At 43.1% G+C, this 24707-nt stretch overlaps 1 protein-coding gene across 2 annotated transcripts in view; it reads left to right on the plus strand.

The window, feature by feature from the left end:
* The window catches only part of il17rd (interleukin 17 receptor D), an 89399-nt gene extending 68331 nt beyond the window's left edge, over nucleotides 1-21068 (plus strand). Inside the window, exons 4-14 of one of the 2 annotated variants that reach the window (XM_065002020.1) lie at nucleotides 7224-7342; nucleotides 7611-7731; nucleotides 8011-8055; nucleotides 10792-10943; nucleotides 12668-12733; nucleotides 12896-12950; nucleotides 13734-13844; nucleotides 15353-15537; nucleotides 15939-16113; nucleotides 17598-18482; nucleotides 19596-21068. In XM_065002020.1, the coding sequence (XP_064858092.1) occupies nucleotides 7224-7342; nucleotides 7611-7731; nucleotides 8011-8055; nucleotides 10792-10943; nucleotides 12668-12733; nucleotides 12896-12950; nucleotides 13734-13844; nucleotides 15353-15537; nucleotides 15939-16113; nucleotides 17598-18482; nucleotides 19596-19729 (2048 nt within the window). In that variant the 3' untranslated portion in view covers nucleotides 19730-21068. The remainder of the gene's footprint in view (nucleotides 1-7223; nucleotides 7343-7610; nucleotides 7732-8010; nucleotides 8056-10791; nucleotides 10944-12667; nucleotides 12734-12895; nucleotides 12951-13733; nucleotides 13845-15352; nucleotides 15538-15938; nucleotides 16114-17597; nucleotides 18483-19595) is intronic. The other variant, XM_065002021.1, reaches the window with a different exon arrangement.
* Nucleotides 21069-24707: the final 3639 nt, after the last annotated feature.

The following is a 24707-nucleotide window of genomic DNA, read 5'->3' on the forward strand; positions in this document are numbered from 1 at the left end:
GAAAAATTTCCCCATGCAAAAGTTAGTGGTAGGCCTACTGTTAAATTGTTTTCGATAGATCACATGACATTTGGGAGACACCATAACATTTCAAAACCTTGGTATGTGCACGTGTGTGTTTGCTTTCTACGCCTGGTGACACACAGGAGTGGTTTATGTTTATCTTCAGTATTTCAGGGCAGGCTGGGTTGAAGGGAGTAGAGTTTGTAGAGGAAAGAGGTTTGGGGACAGGAGAGGAGAAGAGAGAAAAGGCTAATCTTCAAAGCCCTGTGTTGGGCTTGTCCTGATCACAGACCCAGGTTACCTCCCCTAGCCCTTTGTTGTTGGTACTGATCACAGACCCAGGTTACCTCCCCCAGCCCTGTGTTGTTGGTACTGATCACAGACCCAGGTTACCTCCCCTAGCCCTGTGTTGTTGGTACTGATCACAGACCCAGTTTACCTCCCCCAGCCCTGTGTTGTTGGTCCTGATCACAGACCCAGCTTACCTCCCCCAGCCCTTTGTTGTTGGTACTGATCACAGACCCAGGTTACCTCCCCCAGCCCTGTGTTGTTGGTACTGATCACAGACCCAGGTTACCTCCCCCAGCCCTGTGTTGTTGGTACTGATCACAGACCCAGGTTACCTCCTCCAGCCCTGTGTTGTTGGTACTGATCACAGACCCAGGTTACCTCCCCTAGCCCTTTGTTGTTGGTACTGATCACAGACCCAGGTTACCTCCCCCAGCCCTGTGTTGTTGGTACTGATCACAGACCCAGGTTACTTCCCCAGCCCTGTGTTGTTGGTACTGATCACAGACCCAGGTTACCTCCCCTAGCCCTTTGTTGTTGGTACTGATCACAGACCCAGGTTACCTCCCCCAGCCCTGTGTTGTTGGTACTGATCACAGACCCAGGTTACCTCCCCCAGCCCTGTGTTGTTGGTACTGATCACAGACCCAGGTTACTTCCCCAGCCCTGTGTTGTTGGTCCTGATCACAGACCCAGGTTACCTCCCCCAGCCCTGTGTTGTTGGTCCTGATCACAGACCCAGGTTACCTCCCCCAGCCCTGTGTTGTTGGTACTGATCACAGACCCAAGTTACCTCCCCCAGCCCTGTGTTGTTGGTACTGATCACAGACCCAGGTTACCTCCCCCAGCCCTGTGTTGTTGGTACTGATCACAGACCCAGTTTACCTCCCCCAGCCCTGTGTTGTTGGTACTGATCACAGACCCAGGTTACCTCCCCCAGCCCTTTGTTGTTGGTACTGATCACAGACCCAGGTTACCTCCCCCAGCCCTGTGTTGTTGGTACTGATCACAGACCCAGGTTACCTCCCCCAGCCCTGTGTTGTTGGTACTGATCACAGACCCAGGTTACCTCCCCAGCCCTGTGTTGTTGGTACTGATCACAGACCCAGGTTACCTCCCCCAGCCCTGTGTTGTTGGTACTGATCACAGACACAGGTTACCTCCCCCAGCCCTGTGTTGTTGGTCCTGATCACAGACCCAGGTTACCTCCCCCAGCCCTGTGTTGTTGGTACTGATCACAGACCCAGGTTACCTCCCCCAGCCCTGTGTTGTTGGTACTGATCACAGACACAGGTTACCTCCCCCAGCCCTGTGTTGTTGGTCCTGATCACAGACCCAGGTTACTTCCCCAGCAGGCCCCTGACAGGGAAGAGATCCATACCCTACACAACAAAGCTGTGATTTGTCTGTGAAAGAATGTGTGTGTGTTTGTCTTGACTGTCTCTGTTTGCACACGATCTGTGCCTGTGTGACAGAGAGAGAGCAAGACTAAGAGAAAGGGAGGCCTCCTCTGCTTCCGTATGCTGAGGCGCTATTGAACTTGGTAACGCGAAGCCTTGGCTGATCCCCAGGACAATGTAGCTTGTTGTTCTCTGTGGGTTAATCCTTGGGACACTGCTCAGGTAGAGGGTTACACATTGATGAAGGAAAATAAAAGGATAAGAGAGAAAGAAACTGGGGGAGAGAGAGGAGGGAGGGATCTGAAGCTTCCGGCCCCAGGACAAAAACATGCCTGGAGACAGACAACCCAACCAGTTCAACAGCTCTTTCTTCCCAGTTATTTTTCTCTCTCTCTCTCTCTCTCTGTCTCTCTGTGTGTGTTGACGGTGAGGCTGATGGTATCTGTGTGGAGGAGAGGAGGAGGTGTGTGTTACAGCCACCACAAAGAGGAGGCTCTTTCAGCTCCTCAGCTTGAACACACATACACAGAGCCTCCGCTCCCCACCGAGGTAACAGGAGCCACAGGGAATGTGTGTTTTCTGCCTCTGCTGTTGCCTCGGACTGATAAAGCAGAAACATAATTAACAGGGAGGTGCGCTGGCACACTTTGAAGGGCACGGGAATGCTCCCTTGGCACGCAGACACCCTCCCTCCTGTCTTCCGCAAACCTGGGTTCAAATGCTATTTCAAATCAATTTATAAAGCGTAGCTTTGCTTGCTTAAGCTTGCCTGTTGCTATGAATCAACCGAGGAGTGCTTAAAGTGCAAATCCTGCCCACCTGGCACTCCAGACAGGCTAAGACACACCTGCTCGCTCGCTCACTCAGACACTGACACATCACTTTTCCCTTCTCTTTGTTTTATGTTTCTGTGTCTTCCTGTTTGTAGTCTGGTGTTGTGTTTTTTCATCTCTGTGTCTTCCTGTTGGTAGTCTGGTGTTGTGTTTTTTTCATCTCTGTGTCTTCCTGTTGGTAGTTTTTTTTTTTTTCATCTCTGTGTCTTCCTGTTGGTAGTCTGGTGTTGTGTTTTTTTCATCTCTGTGTCTTCCTGTTGGTAGTCTGGTGTTGTGTTTTTTCATCTCTGTGTCTTCCTGTTGGTAGTCTGGTGTTGTGTTTTTTTCATCTCTGTGTCTTCCTGTTGGTAGTCTGGTGTTGTGTTTTTTTCATCTCTGTGTCTTCCTGTTGGTAGTCTGGTGTTGTGTTTTTTCATCTCTGTGTCTTCCTGTTGGTAGTCTGGTGTTGTGTTTTTTTTTTCATCTCTGTGTCTTCCTGTTGGTAGTCTGGTGTTGTGTTTTTTTCATCTCTGTGTCTTCCTGTTGGTAGTCTGGTGTTGTGTTTTTTTCATCTCTGTGTCTTCCTGTTGGTAGTCTGGTGTTGTGTTTTTTTCATCTCTGTGTCTTCCTGTTGGTAGTCTGGTGTTGTGTTTTTTCATCTCTGTGTCTTCCTGTTGGTAGTCTGGTGTTGTGTTTTTTTCATCTCTGTGTCTTCCTGTTGGTAGTCTGGTGTTGTGTTTTTTTCATCTCTGTGTCTTCCTGTTGGTAGTCTGGTGTTGTGTTTTTTTCATCTCTGTGTCTTCCTGTTGGTAGTCTGGTGTTGTGTTTTTTCATCAGTTTTTTGTTTGTTTAGTTTCTACACTTGTAAAGCTACTTTGGGTCCTTTCAAAGTGATATATAAGTCACATATAGTATTATTATTATTAAAACAAATGCTCAATGTATTTGAAAGATTGCAAATAGTATTTGAACCCATGTCAAGTACTCTGCCAGGGCACAGACTCTTTCTCCTGCTGGTTCATATTATGGTCTCTCATAAAAAGGAAGAAAAAAGGTCTCGAAATGTGTTTGATGCCTGACCGTGTGTGTGTGTGTGTGTGTGTGTGTGTGTGTGTGTGTGTGTGTGTGTGTATATATTACTATTCTTGTGGGTTCCGGAAATCAAAGTCCCCACAAGGATAGTAAAACAAGGACAATTCTACCAAGAGGGGATATTTCCCATATCCCCACGAGAACAAAAGCTATTTTAGGGTTAGTGTCACAATTAGTAGTTAGGGTTGGGATTAGTAGTTAGGGTTATGCTTAGTAGTTAGGGTTAGGGGTTAGTAGTTGGGGGTTAGTAGTTGGGGTTAGGGGTTAGTAATTGGTGTTAGTAGTTAGTAGTTAGGGTTAGGAGTTAGTAGTTGGGGTTAGGGGTTAGTAGTTAGGGGTTAGTAGTTGTGGTTAGGGGTTAGAGGTTAGTAGTTGAGGTTAGTAGTTGAGGTTAGTAGTCGGGGTTAGTAGTTAGGTTTAGGGAAAATAGGATTTTGAATGGAAATAAATGTTAAGACCCCACAAGGGTAGTAAAATGTGTGTATCTTTACATGGTTCTTCACTTTATTTGTGCTGTTATTACGTTTTGGCCCAAATCCCTCATCAGTCAGGTCTGACTGACCTGTACTGCAGACAAGGAGGAGGAAGGTAGAATCCATCCTGTCTGACTGACCTGTACTACAGACAAGGAGGAGGAATGTAGAATCCATCCTGTCTGACTAACCTGTACTACAGAGAAGGAGGAGGAATGTAGAATCCATCCTGTCTGACTAACCTGTACTACAGACAAGGAGGAGGAATGTAGAATCCATCCTGTCTGACTAACCTGTACTACAGACAAGGAGGAGGAATGTAGAATCCATCCTGTCTGTCTGACCTGTACTACAGACGATGAGGAATGTAGAATCCATCCTGTCTGTCTGACCTGTACTACAGACGATGAGGAATGTAGAATCCATCCTGTCTGTCTGACCTGTACTACAGACGATGAGGAATGTAGAATCCATCCTGTCTGTCTGACCTGTACTACAGACGATGAGGAATGTAGAATCCATCCTGTCTGTCTGACCTGTACTACAGACAAGGAGGAGGAATGTAGAATCCATCCTGTCTGACTAACCTGTACTACAGAGAAGGAGGAGGAATGTAGAATCCATCCTGTCTGTCTGACCTGTACTACAGACAAGGAGGAGGAATGTAGAATCCATCCTGTCTGTCTGACCTTTACTACAGACAAGGAGGAGGAATGTAGAATCCATCCTGTCTGTCTGACCTGTACTACAGACAAGGAGGAGGAATGTAGAATCCATCCTGTCTGACTAACCTGTACTACAGACAAGGAGGAGGAAGGTAGAATCCATCCTGTCTGTCTGTGCCCAGCCCCTACACTATGAGTTCCATCCTGTCTGACTGTGCCCAGCCCCTACACCATGAGTTCCATCCTGTCTGACTGTGCCCAGCCCCTACACCATGAGTTCCATCCTGTCTGACTGTGCCCAGCCCCTACAGCATGAGTTCCATCCTGTCTGACTGACTGTGCCCAGCCCCTACACCATGAGTTCCATCCTGTCTGACTGTGCCCAGCCCCTACAGCATGAGTTCCATCCTGTCTTACTGTGCCCAGCCCCTACAGCATGAGTTCCATCCTGTCTGACTGTGCCCAGTCCCTACACTGAGTTCCATCCTGTCTGACTGTGCCCAGTCCCTACACTATGAGTTCCATCCTGTCTGACTGACTGTGCCCAGCCCCTACACCATGAGTTCCATCCTGTCTGACTGTGCCCAGCCCCTACAGCATGAGTTCCATCCTGTCTGACTGACTGTGCCCAGCCCCTACACCATGAGTTCCATCCTGTCTGACTGTGCCCAGCCCCTACACCATGAGTTCCATCCTGTCTGACTGTGCCCAGCCCCTACACCATGAGTTCCATCCTGTCTGACTGACTGTGCCCAGCCCCTACACCATGAGTTCCATCCTGTCTGACTGTGCCCAGCCCCTACAGCATGAGTTCCATCCTGTCTGACTGACTGTGCCCAGCCCCTACACCATGAGTTCCATCCTGTCTGACTGTGCCCAGCCCCTACACCATGAGTTCCATCCTGTCTGACTGTGCCCAGCCCCTACACCATGAGTTCCATCCTGTCTGACTGTGCCCAGTCCCTACAGCATGAGTTCCATCCTGTCTGACTGACTGTGCCCAGCCCCTACACCATGAGTTCCATCCTGTCTGACTGTGCCCAGCCCCTACACCATGAGTTCCAGGTCTTACCATCTGGCTCCCTGTTTAGATTCCCCACTGTTTAGACTAACAGGTGCAAGCACTCCTTCACCACTATGGCCATTGCCCTTTTAAATACAGGGAAGAGAAGGTAGAAGGCTAGGAATGATGATGTTGAGGAGAACGATGGTAATGTTTTTGATGATGTTGATGCTGATGCTGATGATGTTTTTTGTTTTTGTCAGCACATTGTTGATATGTTGTTGACAAGATACAGAGAACTTGACTTATTAGACAACTATGGCTTGCTTAGTGCTGCCTCTAAAGTGGACTACTTCTAGGCTTACTGTGTATAGTAGTATTGATGGCTGTCAGCCCTTGGACTTGATGGACTAGCTCATTGTATCCACTAGGACTTGATGGACTAGCTCATTGTATCCACTAGGACTTGATGGACTAGCTCATTGTATCCACTAGGACTTGATGGACTAGCTCATTGTATTCCATTAGGACTTGATGGACTAGCTCATTGTATTCCACTAGGACTTGATGGACTAGCTCATTGTATCCACTAGGACTTGATGGACTAGCTCATTGTATCCACTAGGACTTGATGGACTAGCTCATTGTATTCCATTAGGACTTGATGGACTAGCTCATTGTATTCCACTAGGACTTGATGGACTAGCTCATTGTATTCCACTAGGACTTGATGGACAAGCTCATTGTATTCCACTAGGACTTGATGGACTAGCTCATTGTATCCACTAGGACTTGATGGACTAGCTCATTGTATTCCACTAGGACTTGATGGACTAGCTCATTGTATTCCACTAGGACTTGATGGACTAGCTCATTGTATTCACTAGGACTTTATGGACTAGCTCATTGTATTCACTAGGACTTTATGGACTAGCTCATTGTATTCCATTAGGACTTGATGGACTAGCTCATTGTATTCACTAGGACTTTATGGACTAGCTTATTGTATTCACTAGGACTTTATGGACTGTATTCACTAGGACTTTATGGACTAGCTCGTATTGTATTCACTCATTGTATTCACTATGACTTTATGGACTAGCTCATTGTATTCACTAGGACTTTATGGACTAGCTTATTGTATTCACTAGGACTTGATGGACTAGCTCATTGTATTCACTAGGACTTTATGGACTAGCTTATTGTATTCACTAGGACTTTATGGACTAGCTCATTGTATTCACTAGGACTTTATGGACTAGCTCATTGTATTCACTGGGACTTTATGGACTAGCTCATTGTATTCACTAGGACTTTATGGACTATCTTATTGTATTCACTAGGACTTTATGGACTCGCTCATTGTATTCACTAGGACTGTGTGTTGTTGTGATCTATGTGTTTTTTATGTGTTGTTTTTATGCTCCTTTCCTGCGAAACCAATTGCTCTCTGGGTCAAATAAAGTTGAACTTGTTGTTGTGTCTAGGTATAGAGCATGTGAAGGGCTTCAGAGTTTACCTGGAGGACAAGGACCCAGAGGGGAAGCTGTGTCAGCACATGATCCTCAAAGACCCACGACAGCTCAACTTTTCTTACAGCAATGTGGTAAGTCACAGCACAGACTCAGCCAACAGGGTTAATTTTATTTGTACACCTAGAAGGTGTGTGAACTAGCTTGGTATAATATAACATGCATAATAACTAAAGCTCAACTTTCCAAGTAATGTAAGTAAGTATTTGGGGGTTGAAGCCCTTACAAGACTTGATGACCGAAACACGTCCATTTTGACTGCTGATAATAAATCAAAGTAATAATTTATTTTGTAAGTGCTGGCTGACTGAAGTATACCTTCACCTTGTTATTTCCTGATAGAAGATGAACTCTCAGCCCTTCCCTGGCCTGGCCTTTGAGACGGACTACATGGTCCGGATTGTTCCTTTCCCCACCTTCATGAATGACAGCTTCTTCCCTCCGTCCTTCCTGCGCACCAACTGTAAGAGAAACACTCCTCGAGCTGCCGGCCCTAGTTGTAGACCGTAAACACAGTTTAATCACTACAGGCAACTTTAAGTCTAATCAGACAGTGCCAGTGGTTTTACCTGGCCACATAACCTGACTGAGGAAAATCTTCAGGCCCTCATTTTGGAAAAACTCCTAGCCCTAGTGATGATCTTGTGAATTGGTAAAGTCGTGTAACTAGTGCAACAGTCGTGTAACTGTTGGTGAAGACTCCCGTTGTAATTGATTGTTTTTGCTGTGTGTTTGTTCTCAGCCTGTGAAGTGCTTCTGGGACCCGACAACCTCGTCTGCAAACCATGTGAGTCCCCGTTGAACATCTACTTGCTCTTGTACCTGTGTGATGCTGTAATCATGCTATTAACAACACTTTATTAACACATAACAACATAGTATTAACATATTTTACATAGTAAATAGCCTACTAATGTCCTTATAATTGCATAGTAATGGAGTTGAGTGTTTTTATTTATTATGTATTTATTTCACCTTTATTTAACCAGGTAGGCTAGTTGAGAACACCTTTATTTAACCAGGTAGGCAAGTTGAGAACACCTTTATTTAACCAGGTAGGCAAGTTGAGAACACCTTTATTTAACCAGGTAGGCAAGTTGAGAACACCTTTATTTAACCAGGTAGGCAAGTTGAGAACACCTTTATTTAACCAGGTAGGGGTAGGCAAGTTTATTTAACCAGGTAGGCAAGAGAACACCTTTATTTAACCAGGTAGGCAAGTTGAGAACACCTTTATTTAACCAGGTAGGCAAGTTGAGAACACCTTTATTTAACCAGGTAGGCAAGTTGAGAACACCTTTATTTAACCAGGTAGGCAAGTTGAGAACACCTTTATTTAACCAGGTAGGCAAGTTGAGAACACCTTTATTTAACCAGGTAGGCAAGTTGAGAACACCTTTATTTAACCAGGTAGGCAAGTTGAGAACACCTTTATTTAACCAGGTAGGCAAGTTGAGAACACCTTTATTTAACCAGGTAGGCAAGAGAACACCTTTAGAACACCTTTATTTAACCAGGTAGGCAAGTTGAGAACACCTTTATTTAACCAGGTAGGCAAGTTGAGAACACCTTTGAGAACACCTTTATTTAACCAGGTAGGCAGGGTAGGCAAGTTGAGAACACCTTTATTTAACCAGGTAGGCAAGTTGAGAACACCTTTATTTAACCAGGTAGGCAAGTTGAGAACACCTTTATTTAACCAGGTAGGCAAGTTGAGAACACCTTTATTTAACCAGGTAGAACACCTTTATTTAACCAGGTAGGCAAGTTGAGAACACCTTTATTTAACCAGGTAGGCAAGTTGAGAACACCTTTATTTAACCAGGTAGGCAAGTTGAGAACACCTTTATTTAACCACCAGGTAGGCAAGTTGAGAACACCTTTATTTAACCAGGTAGGCAAGTTGAGAACACCAGGTTTATTTATTTAACCAGGTAGGCAAGTTGAGAACACCTTTATTTAACCAGGTAGGCAACACCTTTATTTAACCAGGTAGGCAAGTTGAGAACACCTTTATTTAACCAGGTAGGCAAGTTGAGAACACCTTTATTTAACCAGGTAGGCAAGTTGAGAACACCTTTATTTAACCAGGTAGGCTAGTTGAGAACACCTTTATTTAACCAGGTAGGCAAGTTGAGAACACCTTTATTTAACCAGGTAGGCAAGTTGAGAACACCTTTATTTAACCAGGTAGGCAAGTTGAGAACACCTTTATTTAACCAGGTAGGCAGGTATTTAACCAGGTAGGCAGTTGAGAACACCTTTATTTAACCAGGTAGGCAAGTTGAGAACACCTTTATTTAACCAGGTTTGAGAACACCTTTATTTAACCAGGTAGGCAAGTTGAGAACACCTTTATTTAACCAGGTAGGCAAGTTGAGAACACCTTTATTTAACCAGGTAGGCAAGTTGAGAACACCTTTATTTAACCAGGTAGAGAACACCTTTATTTAACCAGGTAGGCAAGTTGAGAACACCTTTATTTAACCAGGTAGGCAAGTTGAGAACACCTTTATTTAACCAGGTAGGCAAGTTGAGAACACCTTTATTTAACCAGGTAGGCAAGTTGAGAACACCTTTATTTAACCAGGTTTGAAACCAGGTAGGCAAGTTGAGAACACCTTTATTTAACCAGGTAGGCAAGTTGACCAGGTAGGCAAGTTGAGAACACCTTTATTTAACCAGGTAGGCAAGTTGAGAACACCTTTATTTAACCAGGTACACCTTTATTTAACCAGGTAGGCAAGTTGAGAACACCTTTATTTAACCAGGTAGGCAAGTTGAGAACACCTTTATTTAACCAGGTAGGCAAGTTGAGAACACCTTTATTTAACCAGGTAGGCAAGTTGAGAACACCTTTATTTAACCAGGTAGGCAAGTTGAGAACACCTTTATTTAACCAGGTAGGCAAGTTGAGAACACCTTTATTTAACCAGGTAGGCAAGTTGAGAACACCTTTATTTAACCAGGTAGGCAAGTTGAGAACACCTTTATTTAACCAGGTAGGCAAGTTGAGAACACCTTTGAGAACAGGTTTATTTAACCAGGTAGGCAAGTTGAGAACACCTTTATTTAACCAGGTAGGCAAGTTGAGAACACCTTTATTTAACCAGGTAGGCAAGTTGAGAACACCTTTATTTAACCAGGTAGGCAAGTTGAGAACACCTTTATTTAACCAGGTAGGCAAGTTGAGAACACCTTTATTTAACCAGGTAGGCAAGTTGAGAACACCTTTATTTAACCAGGTAGGCAAGTTGAGAACACCTTTATTTAACCAGGGTAGGCAAGTTGAGAACACCTTTATTTAACCAGGTAGGCAAGTTGAGAACACCTTTATTTAACCAGGTAGGCAAGTTGAGAACACCTTTATTTAACCAGGTAGGCAAGTTGAGAACACCTTTATTTAACCAGGTAGGCAAGTTGAGAACAAGTTCTCATTTACAATTGCGACCTGGCAATGATATAGACATTCCTCTATTTTCTCATATACATACCTTTCTTTCTGTCTGGCGGTTGTGATCAGTCTGGAAGCCCAAGACCCTCAACATCTCTCAGCGGGGCACCAATCTCCATGTTGTCTTTGACCACGCCCCCTCCACCTTCGGCTTCACCGTTTACTACCTGTACTACAAACTACGACAGGAGGGACCCTTCAGGCTCAAACGCTGCAAACCGGTAAGGAAGGAAATGTTATAAGTATGCTCCAGAGCCTCAAAGATGTTCCTGGTTAGATCGTGTGGTCAGGAAAATCTCAGGGCCTTTCTTATGAGCAGTGATAATTAAGCAATGATGAGCTGCATCTTAGCCTGCATTTATCAAGCTCATCAGAGTAGAAGTGCCGATGATCTAGGATCAGTTTTGCCTTATGCTTACCCTAAAAAAACATTTTTATATTTTACAATTTTAACCTTTATTTAACTAGGCAAGTCAGTTAAGAACAAATTCTTATTTACAAGGACGGCCTACCCCGGGCCAAAGCCGGACGACGCTGGGCCAATTGTGAGCCACCCTATGGTACTTCCAATCACGGCCAGATGTGATACAACCTGGATACAGGAAATGGAAATGGGAGGACCTGGTCATAGATCAGCACTCCTAGTCTAAGACTCTGTTTATGAATACTGCTCCTAATGTGTTTCCCAGACACTGAGGAGGATGTAGTATGGATAGTGCTCCTAATGTGTTTCCCAGACACCGAGGAGGATGTAGTATGGATACTGCTCCTAATGTGTTTCCCAGACACTGAGGAGGATGTAGTATGGATACTGCTCCTAATGTGTTTCCCAGACACTGAGGAGGATGTAGTATGGATACTGCTCCTAATGTGTTTCCCAGACACTGAGGAGGATGTAGTATGGATACTGCTCCTAATGTGTTTCCCAGACACTGAGGAGGATGTAGTATGGATACTGCTCCTAATGTGTTTCCCAGACACTGAGGAGGATGTAGTATGGATACTGCTCCTAATGTGTTTCCCAGACACTTGGGAGGATGTAGTAAGGATACGGTGTGTTGATGTGTCTGCTGCCTTGGGCTCCTCTACCAGGCCTCTGCCTGCTGGGCCTCTTTCTCTCTCTCTGACAATCTATGGCCTCCTGGGAGACATCCGTGGACTTATCATACTTTCCTCTCTCTTTCTCTCGCTCTCTCTCGCTCTCGCTCAATCTCTCTTTCGCGCTCTATTGCTCTCTCTCTCTCTCTCTATTTCTCTGTCTCTCTCTCTTTATTTTCTTTCTCTCTGTCAGTGACACGAAGAACAACTCTGAGGCAGACCTGTATTCTAATAGCATTTGACATTTATTTCAAATACTTTGAGCATATGCTTTAACCTGTTGGAGTGCCAGGTCTGGTCAGAGCCACTCTGAGGTCCTGAAGACTTTCCCAGCAGCAGAACAGATTGTCATTACCCAAGGCTTGAGGAGAGTAGAGGCTTTCTCTCTCATGTTGACAGAACGTGTTGCATTGTTTTAGTTGGAGAGAGAAAGATAAAACCTATCATCTCCCCCCTTCCTCTTCCAGTCAAGTCCTCTCTCAGCCCTACAGTTGTTCTGCCTGTGAACAATGACGAAAGCAGAAAAGCCAAAGCCCCCCCTAGCTAGTTCTATCAAGTCCCTTCTCTCCCTGTGGTTTGAAACTGGATCTGCTTATATCATCAACAATGGGATTATTTGGACATGAGGTGGAAATAAAGTAACTGTCATTATTCTAAAGCCCTAGTCATAGATGCAGAAAACTCCTCAGCTATGTACCAAATTCAACGTGAAGATATGATCACCGCAGAAACAGCATTGATTTAGTCGGTAACATGTACTCTCATCCCTTCAGGATGAACATTTAGCTGCTGTGGAAAATGGTTGATCATTGATAATCATCCACGTCTTTACTCTCTTCTTGTACAGGAGTTAAATCTGCCCAAAACAACATGTGTTCTTCAAGATGTGATACCAGGAACCTATGCGATTGAGGTAAGGATTCTGACCTCACACTACTGCAGTATTCTCTCCTGGTTGTGACTATGGCATATTATGATTATTATACAATCACACGTAAGAAAGCTTATGGATATAATATTCTAAACCATAAAGAAACCCTGCAGCTCATATTTACCGACATATTTTGTCCTGCAGCTGCGAGATGACACCAACACCACCAGGAGACAGGCCCAGTACCACGTGAGCCAAGGTGAGCTACCTTGCCTTTGGACTGACACACTAGATACCATCATAGCCTCACACTTCTCTGTGGACCAATAACTTTTTACTAGACTCTCATTACATTACATAAGCACGGATGACGTGCTTCTACACCTGCATTGCTCGCTGTTTGGGGTTTTAAGCTGGGTTTATGTACAGCACTTTGTGACATCAGCTGATGTAAGAAGGGCTTTATAAATAAATGTGATTGATTGATTGATGACTGGAGGACATTATTATCACCTAGGAGTGTTCTCTTAAAGTATTCAAGTCTTGTGTACACTTTGTAGAATTAAAAACAAGCACTAAGTGGAATTGATGAGATGTATTCTAATGTATTTATTCTAATTTCTACCATAATGTCCAGCCCACTCCCTGTGGGCAGGTCCTATCAGATTCATGAGATGTATTCTAATTTGTTTATTCTAATTTCTACCATAATGTCCAGCCCACTCCCCGTGGGCAGGTCCTATCAGATTCATGAGATGTATTCTAATTTGTTTATTCTAATTTCTACCATAATGTCCAGCCCACTCCCCGTGGGCAGGTCCTATCAGATTCATGAGATGTATTCTAATTTGTTTATTCTAATTTCTACCATAATGTCCAGCCCACTCCCTGTGGGCATGTCCTATCAGATTCATGAGATGTATTCTAATTTGTTTATTCTAATTTCTACCATAATGTCCAGCCCACTCCCCGTGGGCAGGTCCTATCAGATTCATGAGATGTATTCTAATTTGTTTATTCTAATTTCTACCATAATGTCCAGCCCACTCCCCGTGGGCAGGTCCTATCAGAGCCATGGCCATCACTGTTCCTCTGGTCATCATTTCTGCCTTTGCTACACTCTTCACCGTCATGTGCCGCAAGAAACAACAAGGTATGTTGCTTTTATCATTGTTTTCATATTGCTAAACTCCATTTTACATTCAGTCTCCATTCTGTCTGTTTACCGAGTCTAACTTTTAAAGTATTCCAACATGTACTTCCATTATGAGACGTTTAGTAGATTAGGCCAGTGCTGCTGTGTCAATGCATTTCCTTTCACCCTTTTTATATGGAATTAACATTTTATTAATATGCCATTCATCTATCCATCCATCTATCTATCCATTCATCTATCCATCCATCTATCTATCCATTCATCTATCCATCCATCTATCTATCTATCCATTCATCTATCCATTCATCTATCTATCCATTCATCTATCTATCCATTCATCTATCCATCCATTCATCTATCTATCCATTCATCTATCCATCCATCTATCCATCCATCTATCTATCCATTCATCTATCCATCCATCTATCTATCCATTCATCTATCTATCCATCTATCTATCCATTCATCTATCCATCCATCTATCTATCTATCTATCCATCCATCTATCCATCCATCTATCTATCCATTCATCTATCCATCCATCTATCTATCCATTCATCTATCCATCCATCTATCTATCCATTCATCTATCCATCCATCTATCTATCCATTCATCTATCCATCCATCTATCTATCCATTCATCTATCCATCCATCTATCTATCCATTCATCTATCTATCCATTCATCTATCCATCCATCTATCCATCCATCTATCCATCCATCCATATCTATCCATCCATCCATCATCTATCCATCCATCTATCTATCCATTCATCTATCCATCCATCTATCTATCCATTCATCTATCCATCCATCTATCTATCCATTCATCTATCTATCCATTCATCTATCCATCCATCTATCCATCCATCTATCCATCCATCTATCCATCCATCTATCTATCTATCCATCCATCCATCTATCCATCTATCCATCTATCCATCCACCCATCTATCTATCCATCCATCTATCTATCCATTCATCTATCCATTCATCTATCCATCCATCTATCCATTCATCTATCCATTCATCTATCCATCCATCCATCTATCTATCCATTCATCTATCCATCCATCCATCTATCTATCCATTCATCTATCCATCCATCCATCTATCTATCCATTCATCTATCCATCCATCTATCTATCCATCCATCCATCCATCCATCTATCCATCCATCTATCTATCCATTCATCTATCCATCCATCTATCTATCCATTCATCTATCCATCCATCTATCTATCCATTCATCTATCCATCCATCTATCTATCCATCTATCCATCCATCTATCTATCCATTCTATCTATCCATTCATCTATCCATTCATCTATCCATTCATCTATCCATTCATCTATCCATCCATCTATCCATCCATCTATCTATCTATCCATCCATCTATCTATCTATCCATCCATCTATCCATCCATCTATCCATCTATCCATCCACCCATCTATCTATCCATCTATCCATATATCCATCCATCCATATATCCATCCATCCAGAGAACATCTACTCCCATCTGGACGAGGAGAGCTCTGAGTCATCATCTCACACCACAGCTCTGAATGCAGACAGGCCCTGGCCCCGGACCAAGGTGTTTGTCTGCTACTCCACTAAGGACTGCCCCAAACACCTCGCTGTCATACAGAGCTTCGCCTTCTTCCTCCAGGACTTCTGTGGCTGTGAGGTAGGCACTAAGCTTCAGAAATAATGCTCATTGGAGCACAAACCCCCTTATCTAGATTATAGCTCCTTAGTTTAGCTCTATTAAGGATTAACTGAGGGATGGCTCAGGCCAGGGAATTGAATGTGAACAGACTACATGGCAGAAGCTTGAAAGTCTGGAATGTGGGTTGTGTGCCACCTGCTGGCTAGTAGGCGAATTACTACTAGTAGAAGAGGAATACCTCAGTACATACTCAAGAATAGTTTAGTATTCTGTAGTAATAATCCATAATGATGATAATAATATGAATATGCAATCGTTGCCTGACTCTTGCTGTCTGTGGTTGAATTATTCCTAGAGGTGATGTTATAACACCTGTTATAACACCTCGTACCTCTTTGATCCTCTGTATTGTGTCTTAGGTGACTCTGGACCTATGGGAGCACCTGCAGATCTGTAAGGAGGGCCAGATGTCCTGGCTGAGCCGGCAGATAGATGAGGCTCACTACATCATCACTGTCTGCTCCAAGGGCCTTAAGTACTACGTAGAGAAGAAAAACCGCAGAGGGAAATCACCAGCCAGAACTTGCCCTGGAGGTGTTTGATTGATTGATTTCATTTATTTGACAGTTGAACAAAAAATAATATACAGCTGGTTCATACATTTCATTGCAAGTTGTGGTTGTTTTAGGGAAAGGGCACACCTAGTCGGTTGCTCAACTGAATGCATTCAACCGAAATGTGTCTTCTGCATTTAACCCAACCCCTCTGAATCAGAGAGGTGCGGGAGGATGCCTTGTGCCACGTCATCGGCGCCCAGGGAGCAGTTGTTGTTGGGGGTTAACTACCTTTCTCAAAAGTGTTCACCTTGCAGGCTCAGGGATTCGCTCTTAACCGTTCTTAACCGCTAGGCTACCTGGCTCTACCTGTTTTACCTACCTTAGTTAAATGCCCTGAATGTAAATCACTCTGGATCAGTGTTGGGGAATGTTACTTTTATGGAAAGTAACTTGTTACATTACTTTTGCATTACCAAACACAAAAAACCCTCTGAAGATACCTTGCGTGTGTTGGTCATTAATTTTTATGCCCAGTAGAGGGCGCACACCACCTTTTAAATGGGCTGCATTACTTTTGCATGACCAAACACAAAAAACCCTCTGAAGATACCTTGCGCATGTTGGTCATTAATTTTTATGCCCACCTTTGAATGGGCTGCATTATAGTTAACCACCAGTAGCCTATTCTAACTCTGGGCTATACCAACTCAAGTAATAATGACCGATGCAATATATCCTTTACAATACTTAATATATATAAATGATTTTGTTGAATTATGTACACATGAGTAAATAAATATATAACCACCTGGACCAGTAAAAAGAGAGCTCACATACAACTGGCCACCAATCTGTTTTACACACAGATACGAACTGGCCAGAGAGATCTAAAACTATACGATCACGTTGTGTAATTGTAGTGCCCTTTTCTTTTATATTTATCATGAAGACGGAGCTGGAGAAATGTCCGTTCTTATCAACTGTGCATAACCTGATCATCTAACTAAGGTGTTATTATTACCAGACAGTAATTGGGTCACTCACCTGAACCCGATGATCCTGTGTTTGTATCGTCAGTCAAGTAACATCTGAACTTTTCTTCTACCGATTCAAAGTAATGTGAACACTTCCACAATAAAGGCTATTGTCTCTGCCATCTCCCTAGCTATCTACCAGCTACCATGCCAGCTACCATGCCAGCTACCCGCCACAATGTTCACGCTGTAACGGGAAGCGTGCGACGAATGTAGCCTAGGAGGGAGGGAGTTTAATTTTTAATTTTCGTCAACAAAGAAAAAGGGAAATAATATTGTAAAAGTAACTAAGTAACTGATTTCTTAAATTGACAAACTAATGTATTAGGTTACTCATTACCACAAAAAAAAGTAATCTGAATACTCTAATGGGTTATATATATTGCATTACCCCCAACAATGCTCCGGATAAGAACTTCTGCTAAATTACCAAAATGTAAGGATACCACAAAGTCACAGACTTATGTCCATTGGGTTTGTTTTGGAGCAGGTGGTGGAGCAGCAGCGGCAGCAGCGAGTGGAGCAGAGCTCTTCATCGTTGCCGTGGCAATGATCGCAGAGAAGCTTCGCGAGGGGTGCCAGAAAGACCAGGACCTGTCTCGTTTCATGGCCATCTACTTCGACTACTCCCACGAGAGCGATGTCCCCACCATGCTGAGCCTGGCTCCCAAGTTTAAGCTCATGGATCAGCTCCCTCAGATGTTCAGCCTCCTCCACTCTCGACAGCTCAGTTTACCGGAGCGCGAACCGCAGCCTCTCAACATCAGCAAGAGGAACTACTTCCGGAGCAAGTCGGGGCGGTCTCTATACGTAGCCATCTGTAACATGCACCAGCACATTTCTTTGGAGCCTGATTGGTTCGAGAGGCAGCTGATGCCTGCCCCCCCAGCCCCGCCTCCGAAGCAGCGTGATGCCGCCGGAACGTCTTCGTCATCATCACCTCACATGGAGAAGTTTGACTCTGGGCTGGTGCTCAATGAGGTTCTGTTTAAGTTGCCATCAGAAAGTGAGGGTACTCTGAAGAGCAATGTGCTGCTCACGTCTCTCCCACCCAACCTCAGTCTGGCCCACTGCTCCCTGGACAGACCTGTGGGGCCTGGGTCCGGCTCCAGCCTCTCTCAGGGGGAGATCGGGGGGCTGTCGGGGGCCTCATCTGGTCTGGGTCCTCTGGGTCTGGGGTCTCTGAGGCCTGTGGTCCCTCCTCAGGCTGGGGACGGCTCGGCCAGTCCTCCAGAGATGCCCAGGGACTCTGGGATCTATGATTCGTCAGTGCCTTCCTCTGAGCTGTCCATCCCCCTCATGGAGGGCCTGTCACCTGACCAGGCTGACTCCTCCTCCCTGGCCGAAAGCGAATCATCTTCTTCCGGACTGGGTAAGAGACCAATGACAAAAAATGCCTAAAAGGATGTTGTATGACATTTTCACATACAAATAGTCATGAAACATATCTTCCATATGTGGTCATGAATCAGATTGTGAATGAGTCGGATTTAAAGCCCATTGCCTAAAAATGCCTAAAAATGATGTATGACATTTTCACATTCAAATACAGCAGGACTGATAGTGAACCATTGGTCAGATTGACAATGAGTCATCTAATTTGAATCGGAGATGATTCAGTCTGATGAGTCAGTCAGACTGACATCATAACAGAGTTTCTCAAACCACTCCTGAGGGACTCCTGGTCGTTTCACAGAATTGTTTTATACACCGTGTCCATATTCATAAGAATCAATTCCCCTCGCCCACAAATTGGGGAAAACAAACATTCTTTCCCATTGACCCCCATTGTAAAAGATCCAACTTCTTTGTCAGTTTTTTTTTATATATATTAAAGAAAAAACAAGACGTGCTGAAAAGCTGCTTTGTTGTTCAATGTACATGTAACCAGGCCAAAAATCCTGACCTGCGGTCCACAACACTCCCAAGTAGGGAAATGGAGCCTCACTCACTCAAGTGGCTGCCATCACCATCATGAAAAGGGGCAATATTATGTTTTTATAAGTAGTGAGAACACTCGGGAGCAGGCAATGTTGAAAAGTAATCTTTTGACATGTTGGACTTTTCTTAAATATAGTTTTGTTGTTGACTGAAACAAGAAGACAACAAAAAAAGTGTGTTTGAAAAAGGTTTTTGCTGTGAGCCAATGGAGTAACCTAGGTAACCACAGGTTGTTTTCCCCACAGGCGGGTGGAGACCGTGACATTCTGTCTAATACCGACTGGGAGTATTCAGGGGTGGAAATGGAAAAAGTCACTAATTCCCACCCCTTTCTTTGTTCTAGCACACCTGAAATCAACATGTTCAACAAATCATCAAGCCCTTGATTAGTTGAAACAGCTGTGCTACTAATAAATTGTACTTTAAAGTACTGTATTTTACATCTGGCCCATGGCCTGTTGCTAAAGTGACGTCATTTGTGTTGAATTATGTTTGTTGTGCCTCCAGAAGTTGTTGAATATCTCTTCATCTTGTGTGTCTTCAGGTGATGAGGAGCCACCTGCTGTCAGTTCTCTGCGCTGTGCCATGGCAACCATCTGTAAAGCTGAGCTCCACCAACACCATCTAAAGCAGTCTGAAGGACTGGGGCTCCCCCCTGTTCCTGTTCCTCCCTTGTAGTGAACGGAACAACAACTTTACATTACCTGGACACGCATAACGACACTTTACTGCCTTCAAAGACACTGCCTTGATACAGACCATCATCCTGAGTTGTACTAGCTATCTAAAACATCGAATCCCAAATGAACAGTGTACGGTAACCAAGCCCATGGATGTCAGTGATGTCATCTGCTTTGAAATCTCTGTGGACTTGTGGCTGATAGAACACTGAGGAATGTTGACGTCATTGTTTTAGAACACAGAGGGTTTTGTGAACGTTCTAAGTTGTGTGAAGGCAAGGCGTTATTTAATCAAATGGTTGTATGTTGTTTTGCATTGCTGTCCTGTATTTGTTAGTGTTCTAAAGGTGTTTATTTTAGACTAGGCCAGATCTTCCCTTTAAAACATCCCGTACCAGGTTACTAGTTCACTAACACACCTGCTTCAACTCCTCTAATAATCATCAACACCTTGATTACTTGAATTAGGTGTGTTAGTGCTGGGCCTGAACAAAAAATCTGCGACTTCAACACCAGATGTAGTGTGTTTCTAACTGGGACAATTCCGTGAGCCAGTAGTGATGACCATCTGCTCTTTTAAGTGAGAGAACGTTGGTTTGTTACTTCATTTTAATTTATTGAAAATTATGAAAAATGAAATTACTTTTTAAGGATACAAGGTGCTGAAATTGTTTGTCAAAACACTTTTACTTGTTTTTTTAAAATGTAGTTTTCACACCAATTTGTTTTACTAATAGAAAAGGTTTGACAACTCTTGTGTAAGAGATCAGATATATTGGGAGTACCTAGGGCTGTGTATGCTCACTAGGGCTGTGTATGCTCACTAGGGCTGTGTATGCTCACTAGGGCTGTGTATGCTCACTAGGGCTGTGTATGCTCACTAGGGCTGTGGCGGTCATGACATCTCGTCAGCCGGTGATTGTCAAGCAAATAAATAATTGACCGTCAATTAACATCAACACATTTAGCATCTCCTGGCTTCCAGCCTACAAGACACTGATGCAGACCTTTGGAACATCTACATTTTAAAAAGTCTATTAAATCCATGTAATAAAGCCAACACCTTCACAATAATTCCATTATTATTTTAGACAGGTCTAAAGAAACATGATGTGAAGAAAATGTAGTGTATTTCAGAAGAACTGAATCGCATACTCTTGAGTTGTCCTCATGTTAGGTCCTGATCTGGCTATGCCATGTGGCTGTTGGCTACAATAGTTAATTTAGCGGACAAAATTTGGTTAGAATTCCGTGGCATTATTTTATATTATTTTATATTATGAAGAATACAATTGAACAAAGCTGAATAAAATATAATGGATGTTTTCTCCAAACGATTTGAGGGGTGTGCACATGTGCTATTCTGTTTTGAGCGGTTAACAAACAAATAGATACTCCTATATGCTTAATTTAAAATTAATAATGTAACTTTAGTTGTTCAACAAACGTTGGGCTATATGTTTCGATTTTTAATACATTGTAAGGGTGCATGATGAGACTAATGATCATTTGAAAAAAGTTGCTTGAAAGGCATGTGCTCTGCTTTGTTTGTTTTTTTGCGCTGGCTGTTGCCTACACACTTCATCAGTCTCTCATTCACAATTTGACAAGCGCTTGACAATGCGTTGAATTTCCCAGGGGCAGCATCCCCTTTGTGTGGCCGATGCATCCCCTTTGTGTGGCCGATGCATCCCCTTTGTGTGGCCGATGCACCCCTTTGTGTGGCCGATGCATCCCCTTTGTGTGGCCGATGCACCCCCTTTGTGTGGCCGATGCATCCCCTTTGTATGGCCGATGCACCCCCTTTGTGTGGCCGATGCACCCCCTTTGTGTGGCCGATGCATCCCCTTTGTGTGGCCGATGCACCCCCTTTGTGTGGCCGATGCACCCCCTTTGTGTGGCCGATGCATCCCCTTTGTGTGGCCGATGCACCCCCTTTGTGTGGCCGATGCATCCCCTTTGTGTGGCCGATGCATCCCCTTTGTGTGGCCGATGCATCCCCTTTGTGTGGCCGATGCACCCCCTTTGTGTGGCCGATGCACCCTAAAACAAGCTGTGCGTTTGGCGGCCAGTACCCGTTCCTTTCTCCCCGATGGCTACATTCTTCGAAGCACCCCTCACTCACATGGTTCAGGTCGTTCTCACAAGCTACGAGTGAAGAGCGACACTTCGTGAACACAACTCCTTATCCAATTCCGACGTACATATTGAACATATTGCAAGAAGAGTCCACATTTACTTTTTGTCAAGCAACAAGATGAGACGGCCTAATGAACAGAAAAAGCACTAGCCTATGTCAATCTACTATTCCCCATAGTACAAAAGTTGACTTATTCTATTCTTTGCGAGAAATGAATATTCCAAACATAGTCTGGGACAGTTGTGGGATGTGATAGATCCCAAATTATTACAACCACTAGCATTAAAAAAGCTTTTTTACGCGATGAGACTGAAGCAACAGATCGGAACGTTTGTCTTAAAATGTTATAAACTATTAGGCTATTTCATCACATTATAAGCGCAGCAATGCACACATGGCAGTAGCCATTATCAAAAGTGACTTTCAAATGCTATTATGCATGTAATGCTTTTATTATAAAGGTGCATTTTTATGCTGAAAATGTTCTTCCCCGAACTTGAGACTCACGCGCTGCTTAAGTATGTATGCCAGTTAGGCTCTACCCCCCTTGTAAAGCAGATTAATGTACTTCATTTTAAGAAAATATTTGGCCACTTTAGATGTGATACAAACCTTATCCAAACATATAGACCTATGGGCTAGGCTACATGAGGTGTGATACTAACCTTATTAAAACATATAGACCTATGGACTAGGCTACATGAGGTGTGATACAAACCTTATTAAAACATATAGACCTATGGGCTAGGCTACATGAGGTGTGATACAAACCTTATTAAAACATATAGACCTATGGGCTAGGCTACATGAGGTGTGATACAAACCTTATTAAAACATATAGACCTATGGACTAGGCTACATGAGGTGTGATACAAACCTTATTAAAACATATAGACCTATGGGCTAGGCTACATGAGGTGTGATACAAACCTTATTAAAACATATAGACCTATGGGCTAGGCTACATGAGGTGTGATACAAACCTTATTAAAACATATAGACCTATGGGCTAGGCTACATGAGGTGTGATACAAACCTTATTAAAACATATAGACCTATGGGCTAGGCTACATGAGGTGTGATACAAACCTTGTTAAAACATATAGACCTATGGGCTAGGCTACATGAGGTGTGATACTAACCTTATTAAAACATATAGACCTATGGGCTAGGCTACATGAGGCGTGATACAAACCTTATTAAAACATATAGACCTATGGGCTAGGCTACATGAGGCGTGTGACTATGATTAGAAAAATTCACAAAAAAAGGGATTGTTTCTTGCAATATCAGCCTATCAATATTAGTGATAAGCTAATATTGTCACCCATCAGACTATTCTTGATTTAATCTTGTCTTTACATATACTAAATAATATATCTGTGAAATGTGTTTTGATTTAGAATGGATCATTATCATGCACCTGTCTCGGAACAAGGTCAGCAGGGTCCATCAAAAATGGATTAAATTATCAAATGTGGTCATCAATCTACACACAATACCCCGTAATGACAAAGTGAAAACAGGTTTTTAGAAATGTTTGAAAATGTACAGAAAAAAACAAAAACAGAAATACCTTATTTACATAAGTATTTAGCCCCTTTGCTATAAGACTCTAAATTGAGCTCCGGTGCATCCTGTTTCCATTGATCATCCTTGAGATGTTTCTACACAGGAGTCCACCTGTGGTATATTCAATTGCTTGGACATGATGTGGAAAGGCACACTACTGTCTATATAAGGTCCCACAGTTGACAGTGCATGTCAGAGCAAAAACAAAGTCCTGAGGTCGAAGGAATTGTCCATAGAGCTCTGAGACAGGATTGTGTCGAGATACAGATCTGGGGAAGTATTGAAGGTCCCCAAGAACAGAGTGGCCTCCATCATTCTTAAATGGAAGCAGTTTGGAACCACCTCGAGTCTTCTTAGAGCTGGCAGCCTGGCCAAACTGAGCAATCAGGGGAGAAGGGCCTTGGTCAGGGAGGTGACCAAGAACCCAATGGTCACTCTGACAGAGCTCCAGAGTTAATCTGTGGAGATGGGAGAACTTTCCAGAAGGATAACCTTGTCTGCAGCACTGATCGAACATCTCTGGAGAGACCTGAAAATAGCTGTGCAGCGACACTCCCCATCCAACCTGAAAGGGCTTGATAGGATCTGCAGAGGAGAATGGGAGAAACTCCCCAAATACAGGTGTGCCAAGCTTGTAGTGTCATACCCAAGAAAACTCAAGGCTGTAATCACTGACAAATGTGCTTCAACAAAGTACTGAGTAAAGGTTCTGAATGTGATATTTATATTTTTTTATACATTTGGACCATTTTCTAAAAACCTATTTTTGCTTTGGCATTATGGGGTATTGTGTGTAGATTTGATGAGGGGGAAAAAAACAATTGAATCAATTTTAGAATAAGGCTATAACAAAACGTGTAAACGGTCAAGGGTTTCAGTGCCAGTCATTTTTTTACAGGGCTTTGTAAATATGCAAAAGTAGTTAAATAAAATCTGTTTTATTCCAGTTTTGTATAGTTTTTAGATTCTTCGTTTTTTTTCTACATTATATACCGTTTTATAGTACTCTAATGTAGGAAAAAAAACAAATTGAAATAAACTTTATTTTTATTATTTACAACTTTGATTCTAGCCTCGGACAACCAGGTCAAGGAGATGAGACTTGCAATGATGGCTCCACAAAACGAAATGTTTTTTCCTGCTCAAAAACTAAACATGAAGAACACAATCTGTTACAATATCATTTACACTTTTTATTTGGAAACAGAGAAGTGTATTTAAAATGTTCCCAGTTGAAGTGCTATTTGAAGTGGTAGACCAATTG

This window comes from Oncorhynchus nerka, linkage group LG15 (genome assembly GCF_034236695.1).
Source record: "Oncorhynchus nerka isolate Pitt River linkage group LG15, Oner_Uvic_2.0, whole genome shotgun sequence".
Lineage (NCBI taxonomy): Eukaryota > Metazoa > Chordata > Actinopteri > Salmoniformes > Salmonidae > Oncorhynchus > Oncorhynchus nerka.